Below are 21,274 nucleotides of genomic sequence, written 5' to 3' on the forward strand. Positions count from 1 at the left end.
CACTCATTAAATTCTCCGCATTCATGCAGCTCTGCAGATAATCGGAGTACATTGCATGGGGTGGATGTTTCAAGCAACCTTTCAAGGTTGTTCTCACAAGCAGCTTAACCCAGGCTAGGGCAACCCAGGCTGCTCATGTGCAGTGCCAGGATCCGTGCAGATCCCTGCGCTGCCTGCTCACCCAACCCCACTTTTAAGCCTGGCCTTTAGCTAAGAGTGTGCCCTTAACCCTGGCATCATGTGTGTGTGTCTGCTTGGAGCAGCACGGATCATCTTGGAGTGCAAATTGAGTTCCCAGTAGAATTTCTTTGATCGTCTGGTGGGGAAGGTAAGTTGGGCTCTGCCTGCCCACCACCTGCCCAGTCGTGTGAATGGGCTTTCTGTCTTTCAAATGAGATTAACGCACTCATGCACCAGCAACCACAACATAGGCTCCATTGCACACAACTGAGGTTGCTGAAGAAGATATGGGAGGCATATCACATAGGAAAAACTACATTTCAGATGGATAATTACATTCTACTCACCCCAAGCCTTGTTTGTATTCACAATCAAAATTGTTATTTTTCATTTCTCTTTCCAGCAACAGCTGTGCTGCGTAGTGTAGCACTGATCACAGGGATGGATCAGAATGAGAAGGTCGCATGATCAAAGATAACTTCTCAGCAGGTGAAAAGCAACTGTGGGGCATCAGGTCAGCCACACTGGGCCCTAGCCAATGGCCCATATCCCACCCCGCTGAGGTCCCAGGGGCCAAGCAAATTTCTCAAGCAACCACTGCCTTCTCCCACCCATCCTGCAGGGGTGAGGAAGAGAATGAGCAGCTGCCATTGCACCGGCATCCCACTGTCCCCCCATTGCCAAGGCAAGGGAGGGTGGGGTCAGTGACCCACCTACCAATCCCCTGCCACCACTCATCTGCTGCTGCCCTGTCCACTTCCCTCCCAATCCACTTAAGCTGAGAGAGGCTGAAGCGCCACAGCAGAGACAGGGGAAGGGTGGAACACCATCATGATCCCAATGCAGGGCTATGCCCCACAGACCCCAACTACTTGCCACCACCCTTGTGCAACTGGAATGCTTGGCTTACGGTTACGCCTCCATGGAGCAGGGCTGTAGTTCAGTGGAAGAGCACGGTCCTTGCATGCCGAAGGTCCCAGATACAGTGAGTTCCTGGCATCTCCAGATTGTGCTGGGAAAGACCTCTCTCTCAAGCCTGGAAAAGCCGCTGGCAATTGGCATAGACCCTACTGAGCACAATGGACCAATGGCCTGATGGAGTATGACAGCTTCCTAAGCGCTTTAAGCTTGAACCGTAACTAATACAGGATCTCTGTTTATGTCAGTACTTTGCCAACTGCTGGTTCACAACTAGTAAAGGAAGGAACACTTGGACTGCCCAATCAGATGCTCAAATCAACACACATAGTGCCTCTAAATCATCCAGAGTAAGTATTATACCACTGTGCTGCATTTTCACCTCACTTAATAGAAAGAGATAAGAGAACCTAAGTGATAGAAAATATGGATGGAGCCCCCCAAATTCCCCAGAAATCTAGATGACAGGTGAGTCTCCTTGAGAAACTTTACTTAGCATGTACATTCTGCTTTCTTTCCACATTCACTGAGAAGGCAAGAGGTTCATTTGCTCTAATAGGCTCTTAAGCACAGAGAAGGCTAATTGGTCCATTAGTGGCTACAGTGACCTCAAGATTCATGCTCTTGTCATTGATTTCAACAGAATTTTCAATAGGGTGTTTTGACCTTAACCTAAGGTTGTCTCTTTCACATAATGAAAATTGGCTGTCTTTTCCCATCAAAGGTTTTCCACCATCCAATCCACCCTCAGTTCCAAGTATGTTATTCTGATTCCCTTCCAACCTACACACCTAGGAGCACAACTTATTACCAAAAGTTTTATTTTTTAAAATCAAAGCCAAAGTAGAATAAAGTGGGGCAGGAAGCAGAATAAAAAGCAGAATAAAAAGGAGTCAGTACGGTTGTTGAGATGCATCAGGCATTGAGGAAAGTGGACAGGGATAGATATTTATGGAATATAAGGGGAAATAATGGAATACCACAAACATTTTATCAAATACATTAGTATGGCTGCCATTCCAATATAAAATTATGCAAGATACAGAATATATATATATATATATATGGACCCCTGCCCCCTATCATGGTGTTGAACATAAGAACAGCCCTGCTGGATCAGGCCCAAGGCCCACCCAAGTCCAGCAAGCTGTTTCACACAGTGGCCCACCAGATGCCTCTGGAAAGCCCACCAGCAAGAGGTGAGGGCATGCCCTCTCTCTTGCTGTTACTCCCCTGCAACTGGTATTTGGGGGCCTCTTGCCTCTGGGGCTGGAGGTGGCTTATAGCCATCAAACTAGCAGCCATTGTTAGACCTGTCCTCCATGAATTTGTTTAGGCTTCTTTTAAAGCCATCCAAGCTAGTGGCCATCACCACATCTCGTGGCAGAGAATTCCATAGATTAATTATGCACTGTATGAAAAAGTAGTTCCTTTTGTTGGTCTTAAATTTCCAAGCCTCTGTTTTATGGAATGACCCCTGGTTCTAGTGTTGTGGGAGAGGGAGAAAAATTTCTCTCTGTCCAGTCTCTCTACTCCATGAATACTTTTATGCACCTCTATTATGTCTCCCCGTAGTCACCTCTTTTCCAAACTAAAAAGCCCAATATGCTGTAGCTTTGCCTCATAAAGAAGGTGCTCCAGGCCCCTGATCATCTTGGTTGCCCTCTTCTGCAACCTTTCCCATTCTACAATGTCCTTCTTAAGATACGGCATTGGTGAACAGAACGTATGTAGTACTCCAAATGTGGCCACACCATAGATTTGTATATGGGCATTAAAATATTAGCATTTTTATTTTCAATCCCCTTCCTAATGATCCCTAGCATGGAATTTGCAGACACTTTCAATGAGCTCTCTGCTATTATCCCAAGATATTTCTCCTGGTTGGTTGCTGACAACTCATATCCCATCAATGTCTATGTGAAGTTGGGTTCTTTTTGCCAAAATCACTTTACACCTGCTTACATTGAACTGCATTTGCCATTCTGTTTCCCACTCTCCCTAACCCTTTCTTTCTCATTGGGCCAGCAGCAGCAACACCATTCTCGCTTGTAACTGCTGTCTGCCAGGGTTTCCCCCCACCCTTGGGACATCATATGAGGCACTGTGGAGGGAAAAACCTGACAGGCTACAGCCCCTGGCTAAAATGCTGTTGTTGCTGCTGGCCCATGGAAAATGAAAGGAACTCTTGATCTCCCACCATTGTAAGGAGAGGAGCACAACGCATAATCACACAACGCGTAATCAACTTGTGGAATTCTCTGCCACAAGATGTGGTGACAGCCAACAACCTGGATGGCTTTAAGAAGGGTTTGGATAACTTCATGGAGGAGAGGTCCATCAACGGCTACTAGTCGGAGGGCTATAGGCCACCTCTAGCCTTAAATGCAGGATGCCTCTAAGTACCAGTTGCAGGGGAGTAACAGCAGGAGGGAGGGCTTGCCCTCAACTCCTGCCTGTAGGCTTCTAGCGGCATCTGGTGGGCCACTGTGCGAAACAGGATGCTGGACTAGATGGGCCTTGGGCCTGATCCAGCAGGGCTGTTCTTATGTTCTTATGACCCCAGCCAGGCAGAAGAGGCTTCCAACCTTCCGAGGCCTCTCATACCTGGAGGCAGCTCTGAATATAACACTAGAAGGTGGCAAAGAGAAAGTTATGGTTCCATTATTTAGAAATGGCTGATGGGAAAGTACCCACAGGGATGACAGGAAATGGAGAACCTGAGTGGTTGAATTGATAGCGGAGCAGAGAATGGACCAGCAGCTTATTTCCTCTGACAAGCTACCACATGGCACAATGAGTGAAGTGTCTGGGTCTTGGAGCTCAGGTCTCTGATTTGAAACTCCTTGCATGTTATAAGAGACTGTTGCCAACCCTCCAGGATCAGCCTGGAGTCTGCAAGAATCACCATCAATCTCCAGGTGACCACTGAAAGCAATCTTGGAAATTTTAATGGCTTGGCCATGCAGAAAATATTGGTAGCAGCAGGGCAGGGGTTGGGTTTATCTCCAGGAATAACTCCAGGAATAATAAACGTCTGGGCGAGCAATCTGCTCACCCAGCAAGAAGACCAGGATCATCTGCGGGGGAGGTAAGTGTGGAGCCTTCTCTGTGATCATGAGAAAGAGCTCTTAGTCTCCCATTCAAATGCCAACCAGGGTGGGCCTGGCTAAGCAAAGGGGACAATTCATGCTTGCTGCCACCTAATGGCGCAGCTGGGAAGAAACCTGCCTGGAGAGCAGGAGGCTGTTGGTTCGAATCCTCGCTGGTGTGTTTCCCAGAATATGGAAAACTCCTATATTGAGCAGCAGTGATATAGGAAGATGCCAAAAGGCATCATCTCATACTGCATGGGAGATGGCAATGGAATGGTAAACCACTCCTATATGCTACCAAGAAAACCACATGGCTCTGTGGTCGCCAGGAGTCAACACCAACTCAACTGCACAACCTTTCCTTTCCTACCACAAGATCAGCATTCCTCCATATGGGCTTCCCCATCTCTCAGATTTTTAAAGTTAAATGCAATGGCAATTTTGAAATGCTTTGCATGCTGCATGTGAATATAATATACAAAAATGCTAAGGATCATATAAGAGTGAGATCAGTAAGAATGAAGTTCAGTAGTTCAGCTGAAGAGTCTTTTTAAAAGCAGTGTTTGTCCTCCACCCACAAATATCCCAGAATTTTTTCAAAGCAATTCCAAATTTTAGAACCCAAATAAAACATATTCAAGCACCATTAGTTGGCATCTAGATTAATGAAGCACTTGAGCAATGAACTAATGCAAGATTATGCAATGTGTGGCATAACAATGCTTAAAATTGCACCCTTGTACATATAAGTTTGCTGCAGAGCATATAGGTGAAACTCGGAAAATTAGAATATCGTGCAAAAGTCCATTAATTTCAGTAATGCAAATTAAAAGTTGAAACTGATATATGAGAGATGCATTACATGCAAAGTGAGATAAGTCAAGCCTTAATTTGTTATAATTGTGATGATCATGGCGTACAGCTCATGAAAACCCCAAATCCACAATCTCAGAAAATTAGAATATTACATGGAACCAATAAGACAAGGATTGAAGAATAGAACAATATCGGACCTCTGAAAAGTATACAGTGTACTGTGCTTGATAGGCCAGCAAACTCGCCTGACCTGACCCCATAGAGAATCTATGGGGCATTGCCAAGAGAAGGATGAGAGACATGAGACCAAACAATGCAGAAGAGCTGAAGGCCGCTAATGAAGCATCTTGGTCTTCCATAATACCTCATCATTGCCACAGGCTGATAGCATCCATACCACGCCGCATTGAGGCAGTAATTGCTGCAAAAGGGGCCCAAACCAAGTACTGAATACATATGCATACTTATACTTTTCAGAGGTCCGATATTGTTCTATTCTTCAATCCTTGTCTTCTTGGTTCCATGTAATATTCTAATTTTCTGGGATTGTGGATTTGGGGTTTTCATGAGCTGTACGCCATGATCATCACAATTATAACAAATTAAGGCTTGACTTATCTCGCTTTGCATGTAATGCGTCTGTCTCATATATCAGTTTCACCTTTTAATTTGCATTACTGAAATTAATGGACTTTTGCACGATATTCTAATTTTCCGAGTTTCACCTGTATGACTGACACAGAAGATTATGCACCCTTGTTGCACAAGTAGAAACATGTGAAACATCCAGACTTAGCACTACTAGATAGCTCAAGAGCCTCACATCAATGGAGCACATTTGCATCCGTCTGGATGTCAGCCATTGATTTTTGCCAAATGTATCCAAGTTGCAAAGTAAGCATTGTATAATACAGTATCATAATTCTGTCTGCCTGACCAGAGTTGAGGATATATGTTTTACTATGGTGTTGGGTGTCAATTCTGTCCTGTTATGCAAACTGGCCTTTCCTTTAGGCTTTGATGATGGAAGTCAGACAATGTGGTATTAGTTCAATTGACTTTTCCGAGCACATGGAATGAAAATCTGACCTTCGTGGCAATGGAGGTGGAAGCCAGCTTTAGTATGGCAGAGCATTTGCAGGAGCTGAATAGCAGCGGTCTCTACACTGCCTGAAGAATTGGAGACTGGAGGTGAGGAGGGCATACACAGGCCGAGGCATACATTTCGCTATGGCCTCTTGTTTCCAGCAGAGGGTTCCAAAGCACAAAGTTTAAGGCAGATAACGGCTGTCATTGGCAAGTTCCACCTTCTTCTACCCAGGAGTTATTTTACAGCCTCTCCCTGCTCCTCTCCAGCTGGTATTTCTGGACTGGAATCTCTCCAGGGTATTAACCATGGAATCGTATCCCTCTCATATAATCTCACAGTGATCAGAAGTGTCAGTAAGTGGGAAAGTGGACTCCTGTGTTCCTTAATCAGCCACCTCAGCCCAAACGCCTTACTTTGATTTAGCCTGAAGTCTTACCTCTAACCCCAGAAGGCTGCAAGTATAGGAGCCTCTTACTCAAGATCTTGACTGAGGCAGCTGCATGTCCCTGCTGTCCCATCACCTCCTACTCAAAGTCCTTCGCTGAAATTGCTACTCTGCATTCTGTTCAAGTGCTCCTCTTAGCAAGAAAGCCAGCATGAAGCTCCTACCTAGCCAGCTCGGAGATCTCCTGACAAGATGTATTGATCATTCCCGTTTGTGTGACATCTGTTTGGATTAGGCCACCACACACTGTTCAAAATGTGCATACCTCTAAATGCATTTATTTCATCTATATCCTGCTCTTCCTCCAAGGCGCTGGCATTCCATGGTCACGGATGGAGGTCAGATGATTGGTTGTGATGGGCAGGTGGCTGTTCCAAGCACCTAGACTGGGAGTCGCATCCCCCTGCTGAGGGAAGCAAAAGCCAGTTTTTGTCCAGAGCAGTATATGCAGAGCCAGCTGAATAGCAGCAGTTCGGGTTTTGCCTCTGCAGCATAGGAATCCCTATACCCAGTTCTGGTGTCAGGTTCAGAGCCCTTTGGCCAATGTGTTTGTGGAGGCCCTCAGTGGTAAAGGGGCAGTGCAGCTGTGCCAGTGGCTAGCTTCTTCTTCTGGACCTATAATTCGATGCGTCCCTGCACTCAACAGCAGGGATGGAAGCATTGTACTGTTGGTTAAGAAAGATGCTGACTTCCATCATGGAGGTTGTGTTGAAAAGCACTCCCAGCCACTGGTAAGATAAGCCTCCCATATAGGAATATAGCCTTATACCATTGGTCCATCTAGCTCAGTATTGTTTGTACTGACTGGCAGCAGTTCTCCAGGGTTTGGGGCAGGAGTCTTTCCCAGCTCTACTTGGAGATGCTGAGGATTGAACGCAGGGCTTCTACTACTAAGCTACAGCCCCATCCTCCAAACCAAGCATCCCCAAACTGCGGCCCTCCAGATGTTGCTGAACTACAACTCCCAGCATCCCTAGACACAATTTTTTGTGGCTGGGTATGCTGGAAGTTGTAGTTCAGCAACATCTGGAGGGCCGCAGTTTGGGGATGCCTGCTCCAAACCCTTGGGGGCTTACCTTGGCAGTGATAACAACTAGCACTATTTGGCAGCTGTGTGGTGACCACCATCTCTTCCCCCCCTGCAACACAATGCCCCTGTGTCCAGTGAAGCAATGGTGAGGACATTGCATTATGGGGAAAGAGAAATGGTTGCTGCCAACATGCCTGCTAAAGAGTGCTTCGGGCCATTGGTGCTGCTCAGATAAGTCACTCCATGGGTTTAGGGGAGACTTACCTTGAAAGTGGTAGCAGTGGCTTGGAGTGCTTCTCAGTGGCTGTGCTGGCCGACACCATCTTCTTTCAGCAGAGTGCCCAAGTTGGCTGACGTCTGATGCTGGCCCTGCCTATATCCCTCTGAGGAGCTTAGAGCAGGTTATACATATTTTCTATATTTAATTCTTTATCTCATTGGTCTCTCACCCAAGCAACTTTGAGGGCCTGACCTATTATGGGCCTTCAAGCCAAACTCTGCATGCCAAGCTGGGTCATGCTGCAAGATTTCGAACATTCTCAGCATTTCACTCATTTGCCTTAATTCGTAATGAGGAACAATCTTGCCTGCAGTTTGGTTGAAATCAAAATCTCATGGGGCATGATTCCACCAAAGGTAAGCACTTTTAAGTCCTATTGGTTTCAATGAGAGAGATTTTCCCATACTTAATTGTTCCTCTAACATCTATGTGACTTCAAAGTGCTTAATTATGATGGGATTGTGCACTGATTTGAAGTTTTTAGTTTTTGACCTGTCAGCTTCAATGAACAAGGTGACAAATTAAATTTAAAATGCAGTGTCATGGGTGAACCAATTTCCCCCTTCAATCTTAACATTCACAGTTGGTAACATGAGCAAAATAACTTTTTTATTATTGCACATAATCCAGCAGAATAACTGATGGAAACTCCGGGACAATACTACACAAATTGTCATACACTTTTAAAAAAACATCAAAAAAACTTGTGATTAAGGTGTGTTGCTGATGGAGATAAAATGCATTTGAAGTTTTGTAAGACCTGAAAAATGTAACAAAATCCTCTTTTTGAAGGCATGCAAATTTGAGGTAAACCTGTTCCTGCTCACTCTAGGAAACAAACACTTTCAAGTCTTGTGCACACATATTTCCTCTGATCAGGCAGTTTAGGAGACACAGTTGGGCACTAGGAGGCACACATGAGCCTACTGCACCTGCCAGACCTTTCCCATTCATTTGAAAAAAGGGGGCCAATCACATATGCATTACTTTTCACATGTGGAGATGCCAGCTCTGCAGGAATGAATGGAAACACTCACAAATGCAGAAACTTACTCGAGACTCTTGATTCAAGGCACTATGTTTGTGTATTACATAGTTTTTGCTGATTTTGTTCAATCCCATCTTTGGAACGAGGCTAGAAAATTACCAATTTTCTACAGAAGGCTGAGGTTCTCAGGATTTGAGAAAAAGAAGGCAAAGAACAAGGAGCTACAGTTCAGAGGTGATCCACCCCTGCTCTATTGAATTGGAGATACTTCTTAGAGGTAGGATTCTGGATACCTGCATGTAAACACAGCAGTTATTATGCTTTGTCATGACCAATGGATAACAATGTGTGCACATGTCCTCAAGATCTCTCTCTTTTAAGAGAGCACTGAATATATAAATAGTATATGGCGTACAACACATACGTATAGGATCCAAAGAACAGTCCATTCAGTCTTGTGCACCACATGGGGGTTCTGGACTTCTTTGAACAGCAGATTGCCACGCTGCATGAAAAACTGCATTTAAAGTGACAAGTTTCAAAAGCAGTCTGTGGTTTGGCATGAAGTAGCAGCTGCTCAAAAGATTTTTTTTTTAAAGTCAAAAATTCCACCGGGTGCACACAAAGCCTTTAGGCATACCTAAAGTAGCTCTCTGAATCCCAGTCAACATATTTTCATATGCACATAAAGCAAATCTACCTACTTGTCTCATCAGATGGCAAGGAATAAAGCACAACAACGGGAGCACATCGTATTGATGTGAAACTCAGTGGGTGGATAGGGCAGCGGGGGCAATTGCAGCACTTTCAAAAGGATCAGATTTTGTGCTTCATGATCAATGAAGGCCACTTAGGTCTCTCAAAGAAAATCACAGACTTCGTTACAAAGCAACTGGCATATTGAAACCGTACACCTGGCAGCTGGGGCGCTAGGAAACAGTCTGTCAGATTTGAAAAGCAAAACATCATGAAACCCAAGGCTGGCAAAATTGTTATTAACTCATGTTCTGTGGACATTCCTAAAACACATTTCCCCCAAGGACTGTTACAATGCATGGCTTTGGGGCAAAGATAATTTATCCCCCCAACTCCAATTTACAATATATTCTGATTAAAATACATAAAAGAAAGAACAAAGGCAAAAAAACAAAAACAGAACACCACCGCTCCTGTTTTCCGATCTCATTTTCAGCAATTCATGAGTTGTATCTGATCTGCTCCTAAAACACAATCCTTGTGTCTACCTGCTCTGTATCTGCAGTACTGTACCATAAGCCTTTCATTGCTTGGCATCTGCACCTGGAGTTTCTTTTTTCAACCCATTCATCTTACCATCTCTCTAACTCTCTTTTACTTTCTTGTTTTTAACCAGCTGCAGCTGTATGAAGGAGTGTCAATATGCATAGCAATTCACAGTTAGTTTTAAATAAGGCACTTTAAAAAGCTTTTGAAACTGATTCAAAAGTCTGTGCTGTGTTCAAGAAGGAAGTGGGGAAAATATGCATGCACACTAAGGATTGAAGCACAGATTTCAGGGCTTAGCAAGATGCTAAGTCACATGTGCATCTAGATACCCAGATAAATGTATAATGTGCAAAGGTAAAGCATGTGACGCCCACTGTTGGTCTAATTTCTGAGGAATAGGCAACTCCCCTGAACAAGAGTACTAGCAGTAAGCCATGTTTTAAAAGACTGCATCCTCCAATTAGCAAGTATTTTAAATTCTAAAAGAAGATGCATTCTTTCTTAATTGTTACACAGCAGTGTTGTAAGGGACCCACCTTCTGGGGATTGCTTACATTCAGACTACTTCTATGCATCTTTACACTGAAATCCCTGACAAGAGACATGTTTCATTTCTTCACTATGGATTCTCTCATGTCCTAGTATGGGACTTGCTATTCAAATAAAGTTTAGAGTCTGGACTTCTAAACAGAACGATTTAAAATTATGTAGCAGCAGGGAAAATAGCTTACATTTTCTTAACAATGGGCTAGTAACAATCTTGGTTTGGGTGGGGAAACTAAATCCACGGCTATAACAATTTTTCTAGCTGTTTCATGATTTATGATTGTGGTGTTCTTCAGGAGATCTAGAACAATGAGTCTTCCAATGGAGCTTGGAGTTAGTTTTCTTGGTGGCATTCAAGAAAGAGCCTGTTTCATTTGTGTTTCCACAATTACAGATGAAACCTGGTGTCTTCAAACAGCAGCACAGTAGTTCATCAAAGAAATGAACCTTTCAGGCAATTCTAGTTCATAACAAAAGAAAGAATGAGGAAGACTTCTTCTTGCTGGACAGAGAAGATCACCCATGGTTGGAGTAAAAGAAGTGTTCTTGAAAGTTCAGGGCCACAGTGCAACCACTGGGTTATAAGCTCCTCCCTCTTTAGATGATTATGAGTGGATTCCATTATATCCCTGATAAGGTCTGTTGTATACATCAGCAGAAACTTCTGTTGTGGATAAAAGTCAGAGAGAAAAAATCAGTGAGGAGCAATGTTAATAGAAGGCATAACTATGTATTTATGCTAATGTTTCATAAAAATCTTTGACTGGAGAAGACGTGAACATCATAACTCAAGAGACTTGCATGGGGGGAGAGCTGGTCTTGTGGTAGCAAGCATGACTTGTCCTCTTAGCTAAGTGGGGTCCGCCCTGGTTGCATATGAACGGGAGACTTGACGTGTGAGCACTGTAAGATATTCCCCTCAGGGGATGGAGCCGCTCTGGGAAGAGCAGAAGGTTCCAAGTTCCCTTCCTGGCATCTCCAAGATAGAGCTGAGAGAGATTCCTGCCTGCAACCTTGGAGAAGCTGCTGCCAGTCTGTGTAGATAATACTGAGCTAGATGGACCAATGGTCTGACTCAGTATATGGCAGCTTCCTATGTTCCTATCAAGCCCAAGGCCATCTAGCCCAGCATCCTGTTTCCTATAGTGGTCCACCAGATGCCTCTGGGAAGTCCACAAGCAGGAGACGAAGACATGCCCTTCTCCTGCTGTTGCTCCCCTGCAACTCTTATTCAGAGGCATACTGCTTCTATTCTTGGAGGTAGCCCACAGTGAGCAAGACTAGTAACCATCAACAGACTTGTCCTCCATGATTTTGTCTAATCCCCTTTTAAAGCCATCCAAGCTGGTGCCATCACTGCATCCTGTGGCAACAAATTCCATAGACTAATTAGATGCACTTACTTTTGCCTGTCCTAATTTTTCTGCCAATTCATGTGGTGACAGGCTCAAGGTGACAAATGTTTAGTACCTAATGGTGACTTCATATGCACACTTTCTTGGGAGTATGTCCCATTGAACTACAGAATATACATGCAAAGAATTGTACTGCATATCTGGAAATTTATCATTTTATTTTCAAAGCTTTTCACAAAGCAAAACCAGGAATCAATAATAGTTCACTATTAAGTAGCTGGATAGCAAGACGTCCGTTTAGAAAAGATTCCAAAGTGAAGTTTTCATTTTTAGAAATGGTCAAAACAATACAGAACCCCATTGCATTAGCTGCACTTACCTTGTCTTAGCATCTCATCATGTCAGAAAATGCACAAATAAGATGGACAGGCCAAGGTTCAATAAGATGACCATGCAGATGATGACTGTGTTCGGTCCCTGGTGCAGGGGGAATCCAAGAGTATAATATTATCCATGACGATTTAAACAAAATATGCAGATTAAAGTTTTTTCAAAATGTTGGCTAACAAAAGCAATACATGGGGTATTTTATTTGGGGGTTCTTACACCGCCATGCTAAGTGCCCTCCCTCCTAAGCTTGTAGAGGCAGGCATGTAGCCAAGGACTTTTTGATGCCCCCTCTTGGGTTTGCCATGGAATCTGAGATGAATGAGGAAAAGCTGTTGGAGTGGTGATAGAGCTTTCCTGGCTTGACCTATTCATCTTCTGAAGCTGATCTCTGTGTTGCTAGAAGCACATGAGTGATGGTGAGGCCCAGAAGGCCTGACCAGTGTGGCATATTATTATTATTATTATTATTATTATTATTTTACACAGTCAGACAGGTGTTATTGACTGGTTTGTTTTATCCAGACATCGAGTCCTTCCCAAGGACCTGGGATGCCAGAATTTTATTGTCAGTGTTGTTGCTGTTATTATTATAGATATCGTCGCAGAATATAGGCTGTTCCCAGTAAAGCTGCTTTTTGTAATTGGCTGATGGTGATTTCTGTGGCCCCTATGGTGTTGAGGTGCTCTTCAAGGTCTTTTGGAACCCATGGCGCCAATTACCACTGGGATTATTTTGGTCTTTTTCTGCCACAGCCTTTCAATTTCAATTTGTAGATCTTTGTATTTTGTGATTTTTTCTATTATTATTATTATTATTATTATTATTATTATTATTACATTTATATCCCACTCTTCCCCCAAGGACGCCAGAGCGGTGTACTACATACTTAACTTAAGAGAGCCAGCGTGGTGTAGTGGTTAGAGTGCTGGACTAGGACCGGGGAGACCCGAGTTCAAATCCCCATTCAGCCATAATACTAGCTGGGTGACTCTGGGCCAGTCACTTCTCTCTCAGCCTAGCCTACTTCACAGGGTTGTTGTGAAAGAGAAACTTAAGTATGTAGTACACTGCCCTGGGCTCATTGGAGGAAGAGCGAGATATAAATGTAATAATAATAATAATAAGTTTCTCTTCACAACAACCCTGTGAGGTAGGTTAGGCTGAGAGAGAAGTGACTGGCCCAGAGTCACCCAGCAAGTCTCATGGCTGAATGGGGATTTGAACTCAGGTCTCCCCGGTCCTAGTCCAGCACTTTAACCACTACACCACGCTGGCTCTGAGGCTGTGCGTGCTGAGGCTGTGCATCAGTGAGCATGACTCAGCAACTTTTGTATAGCACTGAGGCTGATGCTTTACATCTAAATGTCTGCTCTCTTGAACACTGTTTTTAACATATATTTGCGCATTAAAGAGGTCTCGAAAATAATGGGTTCAACATAGCATCTAGTTTTGCCCAAAAAGGTGGTTCACACTCGATGACTACAACATAAAAACAGTGGCTGCCATCCACAGAGTTACTCAGTGGTACATCTTGGAAGTTACTCTAAAGTATAACTTAATTTCAGTAGGACTACTCAGGAATAATTAGTCTGGCTGTCAGCCAGTGACTTGCATGCAAGAGGGAGCCACCACAGATCTAACACCAAAGACAATGTCATATCACCTTACACCATCAAAAAGAATGCAATATGTGTGTGAAGAACTGGCCCCAATCATTAATATGCCAGGAAAAATAAACTAAAACAAAACATACTAAAATTCTGAGATAAGCCCAGATTCAAATGGATCAAACCCATCAAAGGTGCATCAGGGGATGTATGGAAGTACTCCAAATCTATTCTGCAGTCCAGGAACATTCATTTTATAGTAACCCAATAAAGTTAACATTTTAAACAAGAGATTGCATGTATTTTAATGAGTTGGTACTAGCACTATAAATAGATTGTAGATTCATGAAAAGGAAAACATTCTCTTAAACCAGCAAGTTCCAAACCATACTTCAGATTTTACAACAGAAGTCTGTCGATATTATGTACAGCCTAATTTTGAGGTGGGTGGGATGTGAGATGGAGAGATATACAAAATCCACTACCATTATTGACACTGTTATGTGCCTTAGGATATATTTTGTATTAGTCATTGCCTGGCAGTATCTAATGGGATTCACGGGTCTAAGGTGAAAAGCCAATTACCCATATTCAGATATGTGTAACCTTTCGATGGTGCAACAAATATAACATTTACTCTACACTGAAATATAGAAGTGATGGTTTAATCAAGACAAAGTACCATCCTAGTCTTGGAGAGCAGATCTGCAAATACTGTGCAGTCATATACTACCTCAATATTTGCACACAGAAACAATGTGAGGCATATGTCATAAGTAAGGGAAACTGACGATTTTGAAGGCAACTGCTGAGCTCCCATTTTTTCCTTCCCACTCCCTGACTGCTACAGAGACCATGCAACATCACCTCTTCGTTTTCTTCCACCTCTGTTGCCGCTGCTTCATGTGGAGGAGCCTTTTTCACAACAGCCTTGGGCTCAATTTTGGCCACAACCTTAGCCTCCGACTTCCGTTCGGTCTTGGCTTCTGCTACAACTTCTGTTTTCTCTTCCACTTTGTGCTCAGTTGGGGGGAGTTGCTTGGGCTCCTGCTTAAGTTCTGCTTTGGGTGTTTTTTTCTCTTCATGAGCTGGTTCATGTGGAGGGACAGGGGTACCTCCCCTCTTTTGGGGCTCTGATTTGTGTTCAATAGCCTTCACCTCAGCTTTTGGCTCTGGGGAACTTGACTTGGTGGGTGCTTTGGAGTCAGGGAATGATTCTTCCTCATAGTCCACTGGGGGAGTAACCGGGGAGGTCCTCACAGCATAACTGTGATAGCCCTGAAATAAGGCAACGTCACCTTCTTTCTGTATCCTCTGAAGGGGTTTGATCTCCATCTGCTCAGCTGCACTCCTCACATGGCTAGGCTGGCTGGGGCTCCGGGAGGCGGGCCTGATGTTACCTGTTGACTTCTCTGCAGGTGCCAGCAATGCATTGGAAGGTGTGTTGGGCCTACTCCCTGTACGACTCCCATCCTTGCTGTGATCCCCATTCCAGCTTCCAGGGCCAACAAAACCATCTTTCTGGGAACTCTGCTTAGCACGCTTTGCCTCTGGGGGAGTTCCAGCTGGTGATGGAGTACGAAGTGGACTTTCCTTGGGTTTGCTGGAATCCTGCTCCTCATCAGCCTGGGGACTTTCTGAAGCGACTGGTGGAGGTGGTGCCTCTTCCACAGCTGGTGCCTCTTCTGTATTCTCTATAGGCTCTTCATTCTCCATGAGCTCCTGAAGCAGCCTCCTCTTCAAATATTCAGGGCCTAGGGGGGGAAAGGTGCTTTGTATTAATAATGGAGGGTCAACCAGCATGGATTTTTGTTGAAATTAGAAGGCACAGAGCACACTCATGGAGGAAATACTAGGATAGACAGGAAGGTTTTATGAAAGCCAGAATGTTATTGGGCTACGTTTCTGGACTGGCACACCAAAAACCTGGGTACAGTCCAGCTCAGCACCAATGCACAAAATGGAGCTTTCATAACTGATGCCAAGAACACTCTTTACGCTCTAGTATATAACTTGTGACTGTTACTAAAATGATAGGAAGAAGAGTCTCAAATGAGCATTCATCCCCCAGGCTTCTCAGAGGCTAAAAGATCCTAGTAGAGGTGGGGTGTTTATTTTCATCTCATTCACAGAGGCAGGTAGCCTTGAGCAAGTCTCTTTCAGTCAGAGTATTCCATTTGTCAATTGGAAATGCTGGGTTGTTGAGAGGCTGATTCATACGGGGGCGGGGGGGGGGGAAGAGTCAAGTACCTAGATTAGAAAAAAGGGATTTCCCCCCAATTGTCTTGGTATGGATCAAAGCATAAAGTCATCTGAACAGTGGAAACAATTCAACTTCTTAACTGAAAAACTAGCAAAACTGTTTATTATTTTTGCTAATTGCATTATTTCTCATAATATTACAAATGTTGCCTTTATTTCAAATTTCATCTCTCTTTTCCTTCCTTTCGAACAGAAATCTCTCAGAGATGTTAATATTCTTTGACTTAGGGCCAAATGACCTGGACAAAGTATTTTACAATCAACCACAACATAAGGAAAACAGTATGAATACTCATGTTATATGTAGACTGGCAAATTCCTGTCATTATGACAGGGGTGTGTATGGAGTGAACCTGGTCCTTCTGTTCTGTGAGGAGTGGTATATACTGTATGTTTTGTCCTCTCTGCAGACAAGAGGTAGAGGGATGCGTGTGCATGTGTGTGTTTATGTGTGTGACCTGGCCATCCTCTATCTTAAAGAGGAGTGGTGTGCATGTTTCATCCTCAGTGCAAAATCTTATTTTTTAGAGCTATGTGAAGCTTCTTTGGACTATTCAGATTAATCTTGCACTGAACCTCCATCTGGTTTGTGCTAAATCAGGTCCAAATCGAACCAGATTGGGCTGATTCAGGTGGGCCATGTGGATGGTAGCCATGGTCACAGCACCAGAAAAGGCTACAATTCCCAGGAGCACTTGCACCATGCCTGGGTTTCCAGAGGAAGCCCTGCTGGAAATAGTATGAAATCACAAGCTGCCGCCACCACTGTCCCCATACCACTTGGAGAAAAGTGAATTCCCTCCTACCTGTTTCCGGCTCCTTGGCTGGTAAGTACTTTCATGTTCAGGGAGTGGTGGTGGTGGGGGGGGGGGGTTTGCAAAACTTCAGTCCCAAATCAAAGCAACAGCTCCAAATCAGGCAGAAGTGAAGCAGGAATCCTCCTGAAGCCTCAAATCAAATTGCGGGGGTGGCAGGAAGTACTGATGTGGCCCCTGAATAAAAGCAGGGTCACTCTGCACAGTATCCACATTGAATGAATGGCAGCCATTCATTGATTTGGGAGAGAAAGTGAAGATTACACTTCAAGATGAGATTGGAATGGGAATGTCTATGGTGGGGGGAAGTTTTACCTTTGCTCAACTGTCTTTTAGATTGCAGCCCCATAAAACTCAACAAAATTCAACAAGAACTGAGGTGTTGGGCGCTTTGATGATCAGGAGACTTGGGTGCCCAAATCTCCTGATAACGGAAGCGCCTGCCATCAGTGAAGCGGTGGTTATCTCTCCACCTCTGGAGATGAGTGACGGGGTGGGCTTCCAGCCCTGTTTGAGATGCTCTAATGGTGTGCAGCGATTTAAGGTTCGAGACAGACTGTTAAGTGCCTACTCCCACCTTGAGTCCTGGTTCTTGATGTGATGGTAGAGAATCCTAGGAACTGGTCCCTAGAGCCAATGACTGCTGCTTGTTGCAGAGAATTCTCTACATTTGAACCTGTTATTTAAATCAGGCTCTCAAAAGCAAGTCAGGGGGAAGCAGGGGGCTCAGAGCAACAGGTGAGAATACAAGCAATCTTTGATTTACAGAACCTGCATGAATCTGAACAAGGATGTAAGGTCAATGAAGAGGGCTGGTTGAGGAAAACAGTGCAGGGAGAGCGGTCGGATCTCTGTGTTGCCCAGAAATAAGGTCATCCACCTGTGGCACTGAGATCCTGCTGAAAACACTGGAGACGCTGACCTGCCTCCATTAAACAAGGTGACTTTTGGATTCAGATTTCATGCTGTCCTTATCTGACTGGTTGTGTCATCATCTCCTAGCAGCACTGCTATGGACTCCACGATTGTTTACATGTTGGTAAGCCTCAGCCTGGTGCAAAAACTACACAGCAAATTCCCTGATGCTGTCATCCCTTCTTACCACTCAGACAAACCTGCTTATGAACTGAAACACAGTCAGTGGCCTTAACGAGCTGCCAAAGATTTGTGGGTAAAGCTGCAGAGGCAGGAAGTTTACCTTAAAGTCAGGTTATTTTCATTCACAGGTGGTGCTTAAACCAGTTTGCGTTTGAATTGGTCTGCAATGCAAATGTACAGCTAGCATTGGCGTGAAGGTTTATTTGCTTTCTTTTCCCATTCACAAAACTCGAGAGTGGCTCAATGTCATGTTTGAGGGACGAACTAGATATGATGAGGCAGCAGCGGGTATTGCATTCGCATATCAGTGCTGCTCAGATATAAAGTGAGGGTGGTTTATATTTTAAATGAAAATGAGTGTGGGAGAGAGAAAGAAACCCTCCCCCACCTTATATCTCTTGCCATTAGCAGTTGCCTCCCAGCCTGGTTCACTTGTAGAATCAGAGCTAGGATGGGAGGAAAGTGCATAAAGCAACAGAGTGCAGTGAGATAAGGAAGGGGAGCAGGCGTGGAGCCAACCGAGTGGTGGCCTGCATCCAGTCCCGCTCAGTGGTCCCCTCCAATACGCCCGTGCGCTTGACATCACGCACATGGGGGCGTGGCTCGGGCTCCAGAGGAGCCCAGAGCGAACTCCCTCCTCCCACGCCCGGGCTGCTGAGAGCCCGGGCAAACTCTTAGTCAATTATTTCAGGCAGCTCCGACTGCCCGTTAGAACGTTTTCCCCTTCCTCTCCCTCTCTGGAGGGAGAGAAAGGGGGAAACGTCCTATCAGGCAGCCGACGCTGCCTGAAATGACGAGCTGAGAGCTCGTTCAGGCTCTCAACAGCCAAGGCTACGCCCCCTTTGCACGTGACAAGGGGGTGTGGCCTAGGCTGCCGAGAGCCCAAACGAGCTCTCAGCATATCATTTCAGGCAGTGTCAGCTGCCTGATAGGACGTTTTCCCCTTTCTCTCCCTCCAGAGAGGGAGAGGAAGGGAAAAACATTCTAACGGGCAGTCGGAGCTGCCTGAAATAATTGGCGAAGAGTTCACCCCGGCTCTTGGTGGCCCAGGCATTGGGGGGGGGGGGAGTTTGCTCTGGGCTCCTATGGAGCCCGAGCCATGGGGCTCGGCGGCCCTTTCCCATTGGTGGCCTGGGTTCTTTGAACATGTCCGCCCAATGGTGGCTCTGCCCCTGAAGGGGAGGGAGGGTGGTTTTGCTTCCCTTATTTGGTAGGGCTGTGCATGAACTGCTTTGTGCACTCCTGGGAGGTGTGTGTGTGTGTGTTTCCTTTAAGGGGCAGGGAGGGTGCTCTTACCTGCCCCGCTGCTTTCCCCCCGGTTGTGCTCTTCCCAAAAGCGTTGGCGCGGGGCTGCAGCATACTTCCCTGCAGCCTGGTCAATGTAGTACCAGAAGTAGCCGATGTGCATGCACATGGCATGCATGCGTGTCAGCCCTTCAGGTACAATGCTGACCAGGGTTGCAGGGAGGTAAACTGCAGCCCCATGCCAGTGCTTTTGGGGAAGAGCAGCAGTGGGGGGGGGGGGGGACAACGGGGCAGGTAAGGGCACCCTTCCTACCCCTTAAAGGAGCCCCTTGCCTCTGAACTGACTTGAATGCTGGCATTCCGAACTGGTTCAGTGCTCCAGAAAAGGAGCACCAAATCAGTTCATGCACATCCCTATTATTTGGTTGAAAGCTGTCTAGAAGTCACCTTATCCAGAATAGGAGTGCTCAGATATTGTTTTTTTGGAAGGGGAGAACAATGGCATTGCATTCTTCCAGATGCTGATATATTCCAATATCAGCTCAATTTGCTACAAAAAACAAAATGAAGAATCCACACTAGAAAGAAGGAGATCACATTATATTCTTAGCACCATCTGCTGGCAATCTGTGGCAACCCATGAAACAACCGTCCTTTTTCAGATTGGAATAAAAGGAACATGGGAAGAAATGGCTGTTTCACTGATTGCTGCAGACTGCCAGCAGATGGTGCTAAGAATATAATACAACCTTCCTAGTGTGGATTCCCCATTTTATTTTTTTTAGTAATCTGAGAGATGTTGGAATATATGAGTATCTCTAAAAGAGCCCGGAGTGACCTTGCAGTATGGCAATTAGTCTCACATTATGGTTAGGCACACTTACATGCATTGGGTGTACTACTGTGTACTAGGGGTATGCATGAGCCATGGTTCGAGCACCAATTTGATGGAGGGGAGTGGGAGCTTTAAGAAAGAGAAGAGCAGGGCCTTACTTGCTCTCTGTTCCCCATGCAGCTCCCTGCTGGGGCAGTGCTCGGCCCAAGTACCCCGATGGTGTCTGCGCATGCGCAAGCACCTAGCACTGCCCCAGCATGAAGCTGCATGGAGTGGCAGAGAGATGGTAGGGACCTGCTTTCCACTTTCTCTCTCCCCTCCCTGCGGCACCGAATTGGTGCTCGGTCCGCAATTCGTGCACACCCCTATTCTGTGCCACAAACATCAGGCTAGCTCTGTTTTGCACTCAGCATTCATTTTGTTTTCTCATTATCTCAGAAAACACGTCTTACAGTAAATCCATTAAAACCCCAAACGTGGCTCTATAATGGGATGAAAAAGAAAGTTAAACCTATTTTGCCTATCAGAAACAGCAACACAAAATCCTGTGTAACTGCAAAAATGGATTGCTTAAAATATAATTAAATATATACATTTAAACCCTTGTAATGATCTAGATAGAAAGTTTATTAAATGCTCTGATCAAATTCATGTCGTGTTTGAGTTCACTTCTTTGTGACAGTTACAGAAAACATAATTGATTTTTGGCTGCAAAAGTCAATTTTGAGTGAACCTTTGAGAATCTTATTCCAGTAATAATGAATGAAAAACATTTGAAATTCAAATCAGAAGATTCACTCTGACAGTTTTTGAAAAAGGCAACTGATAAAGTCATATCATTTTGATGCTTGTGGAATTGGCTTTGGTTTCTTATAAAGACTCGGTAAGCTACTTGTACTGACTAATCAGCATGGATCATGTTAACTAGCGAATGAATTCAAGAAACCAATAAGCTCTCCCAAAGATGTTCCAGGCATGAAAAAGGGCAGTGTCCATCAAGGACATTACTGGCTCTGCATCTGCAGCATGTGAC

At 44.7% G+C, this 21,274-nt stretch overlaps 1 protein-coding gene across 3 annotated transcripts in view; it reads right to left on the reverse strand.

The window, feature by feature from the left end:
* Positions 1-8,441: 8,441 nt before the first annotated feature.
* The window catches only part of JPH2 (junctophilin 2), a 110,212-nt gene continuing 97,379 nt past the window's right edge, over positions 8,442-21,274 (reverse strand). For 2 of the 3 annotated variants that reach the window (XM_053245539.1, XM_053245538.1), the window contains exons 4-6: positions 14,854-15,740; positions 12,368-12,465; positions 8,442-11,297 (exon numbers count right to left, since the gene is read on the reverse strand). In XM_053245539.1, the coding sequence (XP_053101514.1) occupies positions 12,385-12,465; positions 14,854-15,740 (968 nt within the window). In that variant the 3' untranslated portion in view covers positions 8,442-11,297; positions 12,368-12,384. Of the gene's footprint in view, positions 11,298-12,367; positions 12,466-14,853; positions 15,741-21,274 lie in introns of those variants that run through there. The other variant, XM_053245540.1, reaches the window with a different exon arrangement.

The sequence above is a fragment of the Hemicordylus capensis genome, chromosome 4 (genome assembly GCF_027244095.1).
Source record: "Hemicordylus capensis ecotype Gifberg chromosome 4, rHemCap1.1.pri, whole genome shotgun sequence".
Taxonomy (NCBI): Eukaryota; Metazoa; Chordata; class Lepidosauria; order Squamata; family Cordylidae; genus Hemicordylus; species Hemicordylus capensis.